Below are 11,069 nucleotides of genomic sequence, written 5' to 3'. Positions count from 1 at the left end.
TTGCAGGGTGCAGATCAAGTTGATAGTCGACTGAATTTAAAGCACGTTGAATTTGAGGACAGTTTGGTCATTTCCCTTTAATTTGTCAAAATCAAATTATTAATTTATCCGTGTAAGAATAAAATACTAAATGAACTTCATTAAGCTTTAATTGTGCTAAATGGTATTAGTACACTCCAGTAAGTACGTACTACATAATTTAAAATGTTAAAACTTTAATGCTAACTAAAAAAGGGGGGAAAATTGACCAATGGTTTGTTGGGCTAAACTGTAATGTTGTCTTGGGTATTTTGTTTCTTCTTAATTCAGATTCAGCTGAATTTTTAAACATAGTTATAAGAGTACCGTTTTTATATTCAGATAGGTTGTACTCAATATAGTTTATGTTATTGTATATGGTTTGGTAACGCTCAATATATATGTTTCACATTTTCTGTTTCGATAGGTGGTTCATTAATTAGTTGTTCAAAGACTAGTTAGAGATATGGTGTGTGTGTGTCTAAAATTCTGTAGATGATGAAAATGGACAAATATTCACTGGTTGATGTGGATGAGTATTAATTGCTAATGTTTCATTTTTGTTTTCGGGCTATTTGTCTATAAATTCCTAAAATCTTTGCCAATATTTTAGTCTTGCATAACAACTTTAAAATTCACCTATATATTATCAAGTTATTGATCAGTTCCAAATTTGCAACCAATCATAATTTTGGCTCTAATATAATACTATTAATCATAATTCAATAAATATTTTATTTAATTAGTATAATAGTATAATATTGTTTCGCTACCTAAAACTTGATGTCATTTTGGTTGACATCTGATAGTGTCATGTAAGCAAAATATCAAACTATATGTTAGCACCGAAATGAACTGTTACAAAATAAAAAATAATAATTTCATTGGAAAATCAGAACAATCAATAGTTTAGTACATGCGGATTTTAAAAATAACATGTGAAATAAGAATTTGACAAAAATTAAGATATTTATAAACAAATTACTTTTGTTTTTACTTTGTATTGCTCTTATACTATTAGATCAATACTTTTTTTTTCTTTACCGTTTTGTACTACTACCTCCGTCCCTTAAAAATAGAAATTGTTTCCATTTTTGCTCTGTCTCTTGAAAATATAAACTTTTTTAATTTTCTATTTTAGGAAGTGGACCTTAAAATTTGACGGTATTTTTAGAAATTTGACGATTTCAGTTTACAACATACTTCATCTGGTCCCCATTAAACTTTCCAAAGTTGACAGTATTTTTAGAAATTGTTGAACTTTGTTAGTAAATGTGGGTAGAAAAAGTTAATGGAGTGTAGGTCCTACTTTTAAATACTCCCTCTGTCTATAAAAAAATAGACAAATTTTACCATTTGGGATTGTCCGCTAGAATTAGACTAAGTCTGAAAATGAAAAGTTTTAAATCAATAATAACTCTACACATCATTCTAAATGTGGATCCCACAATCCACTAACATTACTTCGACCACATTTTTACTCATTCCCTTTTACTTTACCAATTGCGCATTAAAACTCGTGACGTTTACAACTTTGTCTATTTTTTGTGGACAGAGGAAGTATTAGTTTTATTTTATAATAAAATGTGAGTGAAAATGAGCTAATGGAATGTAAATTCCACTACAAAAGATGATTAAAGTGAAATGGAATATTTATTGGGACCGTCCAAATAAGGTAGTATTAGACATTTAATGGGGACCGGATGGAGTAGCTATTTATATATACACTGCAAGCATATAATTTATGTATATTCAATTTTGTATTTGTATTTAAAATAAATAAAATTAAATTATTTATATAATTATGCTAAAAAATTCTACACAATTCAAATATAAATAAAATAAAAATTATTGCTACAACACAAACGATATAAATATACACAAATAAATAGGAAATCAATGAAAAATTCAGAAAACATAAAAACATAATCATAAAAATAGATGGGAAACATAGTACCACAATTTACACAAGGGTAAACAAAAAAGAAAAGGAAGGGAAAGAAAAAGACAGACAAAAACAGAAAAAGGAAAGATGCCCAAACAACAAAAGAAAAGGTACTCTTATAAACTAAAATTATGAAAATCAAATTCACATGAACAACTCAATCATCCAACCGCATTATCAGGCGTGTGCAGTTCACACGCCCGAGATGAGGGTACTGGAAGGGAATGGTTACACATCGTGCGGACTGCGTGGGCACTGAGGCCCACTACCGTCCGCAACTTGCTCGGAAGCAAATTTCGTTTCCGTGTCTTCCTAACTCTCATATGCCCAATATCTTGGTGACTCTCACATCATCAACTTCTCCAAACAAATTTGAGACTATTAAGTCTTGCCAGTTGCATACATGGCTAAATTGGTAATTTAACATATAGCAACTTGGTCATATTTTATATCCCTCACATGAATCTCATATCCTTCTTTAGAAAATCCAACTACCTCTCCATTCTCCACAACAAACTCCTCATAAAGAATTCAAAAAAATCCCCTTCTCTCTCTCTATAAAATAGTAAACCCTCCTCTCCCTTTGCCTCTTCTCTCAAAAAAAATATAAGTGGAACTCCACAACCCAAAAACACATTTCATTTTTGTCCCAAAACCTAAACAAAACAAAATGGCTACCGATCTTCAAAAATCATCCCTCCTCCTCCAAAGACTCCCCGATGCACCGGCCGCGGCCTACAAGCAGCCATACCGCCACGCGACGGCGGCCCAGGTCCCCGAGCACGTGGCGAGATACCACACCCACGCGGTGGGGCCGGATCAGACGTGCTCGGCGACGACGCAGCTGATCTCGGCCCCCGTGGCGACCGTGTGGTCGGTGGTGCGGCGCTTCGACAACCCGCAGGCGTACAAGCACTTCGTGAAGAGCTGCCACGTGGTGCTCGGCGACGGCGACGTCGGCACGCTGCGGGAGGTCCGCGTCATCACCGGAATGCCGGCGGTCAGCAGCACGGAGCGCCTAGAGATACTCGACGACGAGCGCCACGTCATCAGCTTCAGGATCGTCGGCGGGGACCACCGCCTCGCCAACTACCGCTCCGTCACCACGCTGCACGCGGCGGCGGGCGGCGCCGGCACCGCGGTGGTGGAGTCGTACGTGGTGGACGTGCCGCCGGGGAACACGGAGGAGGAGACGTGCGTGTTCGTCGACACGATTGTGAGGTGCAATTTGCAGTCGTTAGCTCAGATTGCTGAGAATTTATGCAGACGAAATTCATCTTCTTCAATTTAATTTAATTTTTTTCTAATATATTTGGGGGAAAAAATCTTGATTGTTGTAACTTGTAAAGTTTGGGACATGAGTTCGATCGATCGTGTAAAATAGATGTTTGTTACCGAATTGTTTTAAGGAAAATGTTTTAATTTATTGTGGATTGATTTTTTTAAGTATAAATTACACAAGAATGGCCTTTTGGGGATGAAGAGTTGAGATAAGTACGATAAATGGCCCTTGGTAATATAACAATCTTCTTCATCAACAATGTCTATATAGTACTACTAATAGTTTATGAAAAAAATCATCAGAGGGCTATTTTTGAATTTTATGTAATTTAGCTATAGGTTTTTGCGGATCAATTTTCATTAAAATAACAATTTATGTAAATTTTGAATAAATCTGATGACAATAAAAAAATAAGGTTAGTAAGGGGATATGATTTCCGTACAATGTATGTACTAAAAGGGCTGAAACAAGTTAGAAAATAAATAATTTAAATTATTTAAGCATGCCATTTTATTTTGTTTAAGCTTATTTAACATCTTAACCTCAAGAAATATCTCTTGCACGAACAAAGACAATGGAAGTAATACTGTAATTATACTAATTGAAATAATACATTAAGTACGTACAATAACTTCAGACCATAGTATAAGTTAGTAGTACTACTTAGCAATGCTTTATGGAAGTACATGGATGTCCTCGGATGGAATTTAATTATATTAATTGCCCATTGTAATAAAATTACGGAGTATTTTATCTATACAAATTGCCCATTGCCCATCGGATGGAATTTAATTATATAAATTGCCCATTGTAGTAATAGATATATACTACATCTTGTCATAACTTTTTTCTTTAAAGCGTTGAAGATTGATTCTTAATTACCACTATTGAAAATCTTTTATTAATCCCTCCCTATGTGCTAAAAATAACTCATGTATGTAGTAATAGTTGATATTTAATAAGACAAATGTATAGGGTTAATTATAGTTGCTCATAGAAATTTCAAAATTTGAATGCGTCTGGGGGGATGTACCTCATAGACTTAAATTCAAAACAAAATAAAATTGAATAGTTATGAATTTAGGTGAATGGAATCAAACAGCTAGATATCTCAGCAAGTTGGCCAATTTGATGAGGTTTAAAATTAATAAAAGAAAATAAAACTGATAGTACGTCACACAAGTTGCAAGAGAGAAAAATTATATTCCATCTTTTGGTCTAAAAAGGGGTGGTATTTTATGCATGCAACTTGGCCTTTCCCTTTTATATCTCTTTTTTTTTATGGATTTGTTTTTTGTGCTCGAGAAAAAGAATACACTCTTGGTCCCCAAATAATAGATCTACTTGGATGTAATTAATATGGGTTTTAATTTCAATTAAAATAATTGACTATATATTGAGTATAGGGAAATTGCCTCATTTTAAGTGACGTGTTAGTAATAATTAATGAATGTATATAAGTAGAGAAAGTGTTGGATCATTTGATAAAATATGTAAATAAGTTAGAAATATTAAGAGGGATATATTGTAAGACAATGCGTGTAAATAAAATATGTTAACTTTTATGAATGTATATAATGTCAAAATAAGATTATTATTTAGGAATATAGGAAGTAATAAATGGAAGTGTGGAAATATTAAAAGAATGTTCATATAATAGAATAGAATAGGACGGTTTAAGGCGCAAGTTGGATTGCAAGTGGGCAAGACAAGCGGCCTTAAATTAATTTTCTCGTGGCTTATAGTCTACTTCTTTTATTAGTATTATTTTTTTCTAAAGTCATTAACTTCACTTTGAATAATTCTAGAACTTTGGAAGTCATGTCATCTTCATTTCTTATAGTGTGTGTGGAGGTTTTCTCTTATAAATTTCAAATTCATGGTCTACGAAATTTTATTACTCCGTATTATATATTTGTGATTTCTTGATCTATTACAATATTATGTGATATAAGGTATTATTTCTCTTATATGAAAATAATGCAAAATATGATAATCTTGAATGGTCTTACAGAGTTTACCCATTCAATGTCTAATACTCCTAATTAATAGTTATAGTATTACTAATTATTTTATCTCAATAAATTTTCTCTAGAAATTAACTGTAAATTTGTCATCTTGAGGTATCGCAGTATCGGATTTAATTTCCACGCTACATTTTTTCGAAAATATTACTGTATGTCTGAAAAATAAATCCGGTCAACGAAAATATGGTCTTGATTTTCATCCATACACTAACAATTCATTGTTTCCATTTTAAGACATAGATTAACTCTATATCTTATTAATTTCATTCACATTTAATTTTTTTTTTAAAAAAAACTACTACCACTTATTTTTTAATTTTAATTGACCAAGAGCCACTAACTAAAAAATCAAAAAACTAGTGTGTTACAAAATAATTAATATTTGCGACAAAATCTCAAGCTCAAATTCAACATAACGCAGTAAATATCTATTTATGTGTACATAAAAGAGTAGCTTATGCTGGAGTCGGTGCCACCCTTTCTCCACTTTTAAAACATCTACAAATATTTTTTGTAAGACTCATGTCTTCTCATTCGCACAACTCTTTATGAACTGAGGGGGCATTTAATTTTAAAAGGAATATTATCTACTCTCGTCTCTTTGTCCTGAGGAAAACCTTTACCCCGGGCTGCACATAATGTAATTTTATTTCTATTTTTAATATTGGATCATTTTAGTCGGAACTTATAACAAATTAAAGAGAAAAATCAGTCGTCTTTAATAGGATGAAAGGAGTACTGATACTTCATTTATTTGTAAATATCTCATATTGTCGTTTTACATGTCTCATTTTACTTTGTAGGCGGGTATTATTATAAAGTAACTTATTTTACTCATATTTTGTTATACTAATTAATACTCTCTATATTACTTAAAAATGAAATTCTTTTCTTTTTGGTCCGTTCCTAAAAATAGAAACTTTCAATCTAAGGAAAGAGGTGGGATCCATTTTCCACTGACACACCTTTTTCTTTCTACCCTTATTTTATCAATTTAACATTAACTCGTGATATTTCAAAATTTTCTATTTTTAGGGACTGAGAAAGTATTTAATACTCCCTCCATTCTTAATAGATGTCACACTTTCCTTTTTAGTTTGTCTCACAAAATATGTCACGTTTCCTTTTTTGAAAAAAGTTACTATGTCTTACATTAATATAAATACACTATTTTCTCTCTCCACCTAACACGCAGAATAACATCACTTAAAATCCCGTGTCATTCCTCGAATATGTCATTTATTATGGGAGGGAGGGAGTATATAATACTGTGAACCAATTCCCTGGTTTTTCATTAATACTACTCCATCTGTCCCATAATAATATACACTATTTCCTTTTTAGTTCGTCCCATAAGAATATGTACTTTCTAATTTTAGAAAACTATTTCTCTCTAGTAAGGTGAGACTCATTCTCTTCTAACAATATTTTAATTTTTTTTTTTTTTTTTTCTGTTTCTCTTTCTTAAAGTGCATATTCTTTAAGGGCGGAGGGAGTAGTATTTATTAAATTTTGAGTCGATCTCAATGAAATAACGGCGGATGGAGAGAAAACTGTATTAAACATATTAATAATTCAACCAAGTAATATTATTTGACTGAAAGAGAAATCATAATTTCATATTGATTTATAAAGTTGATCGTAAAGCCCATGATGATATTCAACCTTTGGGCCTTTTTGATTGTGGATATTGAATTTTGGGCTTGATTTTAATTATTAATGACGGAACATGGCTTTTTCATGCGCCTTGTAAATTGGATCTAAAGTTCTAGGCCTTGTCACTTCAAATTTTACTTCGCACATATATCATGGAGGATTATAAAATAATTATATTCTTATTTTTGTCATTATTATTGAACTACTATTATCTACTACTCTCTCCGTTTCACCATAATTGAGTCATTTTCATATATAGTAACTTTTTCCTCTTTTTAACTTTACTCTCTCTTACTTTATTCTCTCTACTTTATTCACTTTATACTTTATTCTCTCTACCTTTTTCTCTCTCTTACTTTTTCTCTCTCTTACTTTTTTATCTATTTATTTAACACACCCAACATTCATTTCTAAAACTCCGTGCCGAAAAGTTCTGCCTCAACTATGAAGAAACGGAGGGAGTATCTATTTACGTCGTTAAACATTTTTAGGTGCATGGTGCCTCAGTTATTTCAGTATCATGACTAGCGTACTTAATTATAGTAACATAGATTCCTAAGTCATGAAAAATAATTATGTTTTTTATTTTAATTTGTCCACTATAATTGATCCCTAGTTGTATGTTTTTGTTAGTAATGAAATGAGTCTCATTTTTGACTAATAATATTTTTATCAATTTTTACTCTCTGATTTTTTAGTAGTTTATCAAATTTGCATTAAAGGTTGTGTTATCCACTATTTACGTAACAAGATTATTTTTATATGGACAATTGAATTTTTTAAAATTTGAAGAGTCCCAATGTTTTATTATAACACTCTATAATTTACAAAAGGATCTATTTAAACTTTGTACTATTTATTTAAAATATACTTTATTTGTCCCCCAAAATAATGCACACTGTGTCAATTTGGGAGTCTTCTAATAATGCACATATAACCGCGTAGATTTCTCACCTTATAATGTTCATTTAACCGCGTAGATTTCTCATCTTAATTTATACACTTTCTACACTTAAAAAAGGAGTATGATATCGATGTTTTATGTAAATGTGTGATGGCGGTGAAATTGAGAAGGAAAAAAAAAAGGTAGAGTAACAGGAAAGGGGCAGTCGTCCTCGAACACATGCATAAAAATATAGTCAAAGATACTAAAGGGGGCCTCTCTGTGTACATGAGAAATTCGATGACATTTTACTGCCATTCCCCACGTTACTATCCCCTCTTATATATCGGATCCCACTTGCCAATTCATATCCCATCCACCTCTCATCATCATCATCACTTCTCTCTCTCCTCTCTACCTATATGTATGTATGAGTGAGCTTGTTTTCATTAAGCTGTGAGGGAGAAGTATGGAAAATCCGTAAAGCTCAGGAGGGATAGCGCCATAGAAGGTCTTTGATTGTACTATTATTCTGCCCGGGTATTTATCGAATGGTCTCTGTAGCGCTATCCATCCTGAGTTTCATGGATTTTGTTTCATACTCAAGTTTATTCGTTTTTAGGGGCTATAGCAGCAAACACTTATCCACTACGGTACTTTTTTTAGATGCGGGACTGATCAGATTTTAAGTTTTTCCAATGATTTTTAAGTTCTGGTACTCTCATACTATAATTACTATACACATGAATTTTTTTTCTTTTTTTTTAGTTGGTGAAATTATTAGTAGTGTACTTAATGGATTTTTGTTCATGGATTTTCATCCCTAGATGAGTTATCATCCCTATCAAACATGTCATTAGTTTACAGTTTAATGTGTTGTTTTTCAGATGGGACATCTCTACTAAATTGATCGTGAGTAAGTGTCCATGCAATTAAGAGTTAAGATGCCAATATCATTTGTTTCTATATAAATATTGTAGTGACTAGTGAGGATGTTTTTATTAAGGTGAGAGTGGGTACAGAAAATCAATGAAGCTCAAGAGGGATCTTCATAGCTATACATTCTGAGTGTCATGAATTTTTATTCCATACTTAAGTTTAGTGGTTTTGAGAGATTTGTAGTACTCACATAGCCACATCCAAATCTACCTTTTTAGTTGGTGTTGAATTGCTGGACAAGTTAGAATTTAATTTTATGTTTTTTCACTAATTTTCATATTTTGGTCAATCCCAAACTATTATAATTAATTTATTTTAGAGTTTGTGAAAATATTAAATCGTTTCATGTGTTGCATGTCAGTTGGGACATCTCTATTAAATTGATCTATGATGACTGCCATGCGCTTAGGACTGACCAACATCATTTATTTGCTTCTTTATGTAATGTTTCTTTTCACAATCGATGGTTTGGTGTATTTAGTATTTTGTTTGTGTGACTATAGATTTATTACATATGCTTGTACTATTTTTTTCTAAAAATAACACAGCATATTATGTTTTGGTGTTATACAAGTGCAAAAATTTGAAGTTACACAATCTATACTAACACAAGTCTTGCTAATTTGGTTAAGTTTAATTGTGATGAAAATGGTAAATTTATTTAGCTTATTAATTTTATTTACTATCTCTGCAGTTCTCTTAATTATTTATACGTTCAATTTTATTTGCGTAATTAGGGACATATTCAAACCTATAATATTACTACCCCCGTTTCTCAAATTTTGACACACTTTGATTCGGCACGGATTTTAAGAAATGTAATGGAAAGTGAGTTGAAAAGGTTGGTGGGATGTGGATCATACTTTTAAAGTATTAGTTTTATAATAAAATATGAGTAAGAATTAGTTAGTGAAATATGAGGTCCACTAACAAAATTGGTAAAAGTGAAGTGTGTTAAATTTTAGGGACAAATCGAAATGGTAAACTGTATTAAAATTTGGGGGTTGGAGGTAGTATAAATGTAATACAGTAACATCGAATATTGTACACTCATACTAACATTGTGATTGATTGTTCCATTATTAAATTGATTTTGACTCTTTAGGGCAAGTACTAGGCATCCAACTAGTATTGTGGGGGGCCGCTCAAAAAGTGTACTAAAATCCAATGTGGTTAATCACTAATCTTTTCTAGCACATTCGACCAATTATAGCAGTATTTCATTTTTATATTGTATTTAAAATATTTTTAATCAATTTCTAATAAGAGATTACACTTAAATGACTTAATTGCGATTAGTATATGATGAATATGAACATTCTTCTCCCTCTTTTTTTTGGTCAAATGAGGTGGGCAGAGTCCGACTGCAAAAACAAACTATCTAACATAAAAGATACATAATCTCTTATACATTAACTAAGTATTAAGACCCAATTAAGAAGATTTTAAAATATGAACTCCTTTGTAAAAACTATATGTACGATAGAAAGTTCAAAGTAAATTATGTTATTTTTGCAAACGATGGAGCATCAGTGAATCAAAATCACATAACAAGCTTTGTATTTTTATACTCCTTTTGTCCGCAAAAACTAATCTCATTTAAGTATTGTACGGATTTTAATGAAATGTAGGAAAGAGAGAAGAAAAATTTTCTATTTTTAAAAATGAGACTATTTTTTGTGGACATCCTAAAATTGACAAAATGCTACTTTTTGTGAACGGCTGGAGTATATGGTCTACTAAACAAGCCTTTAAAAGTAATGACAAAGAAGTTAAAATACTAATCTTTCCATCACTTAATTAAATTGTATGTGTGAAAAAGAGTGGATAAGAGCATCCGCAGCGGTTGTCTGTAAGACGGACGCCGTATGTGCCGACGTCGCGGCATATGCTGTCCGCTGCGCAGCTGTCCGTCCGTGCCGACGGCAGGGCGCTGCTCGATAATAAGACCACGTTCGTGCCGCTGAGCAAGGCGACTTGGCGTTACGTGATTGGCTCGTTTTATTTCCGATAAATTTATTTATTTTTTAAAAATTCATTAAAAATCGAAAATAATTCGGAAAAAAGAAAAAAAAATATTTTCGGATTCCAAAAAATATAGCTGCTTTTTTACCATTTTTTTCAAATTTTTTTTTATTTTTTTTAAAAAAAATTTATCCCAAAATTATCTATAAGTACTCACATTCATCATCCATTATTTACATCAAATTATCTCTCATTTATACTTCAAATTTTCGTGTGTTTTTAATGCATTTTAATATTGTGAAAATATTTTTATTTAAATTGAATAATGGAATGGTGGGATCCCTTGAGCTTATT

At 31.8% G+C, this 11,069-nt stretch overlaps 1 protein-coding gene across 1 annotated transcript; it reads left to right on the top strand.

Moving 5' to 3' along the window:
• The first annotated feature begins 2,439 nt into the window (after positions 1-2,439).
• LOC125222134 (abscisic acid receptor PYL4-like) lies at positions 2,440-3,389 on the top strand. Its single transcript, XM_048124602.1, has one exon. The coding sequence runs from the start codon at positions 2,634-2,636 to the stop codon at positions 3,252-3,254; it is 621 nt and encodes a 206-aa protein (XP_047980559.1). The 5' UTR covers positions 2,440-2,633; the 3' UTR covers positions 3,255-3,389.
• The last annotated feature ends 7,680 nt before the right edge of the window (positions 3,390-11,069 follow it).

This window comes from Salvia hispanica, chromosome 4 (assembly GCF_023119035.1).
Source record: "Salvia hispanica cultivar TCC Black 2014 chromosome 4, UniMelb_Shisp_WGS_1.0, whole genome shotgun sequence".
NCBI classification, from domain to species: domain Eukaryota; kingdom Viridiplantae; phylum Streptophyta; class Magnoliopsida; order Lamiales; family Lamiaceae; genus Salvia; species Salvia hispanica.
Note: the sequence above shows the minus strand (reverse complement) of the source record. Positions and strands in the feature narration are given on the sequence as shown.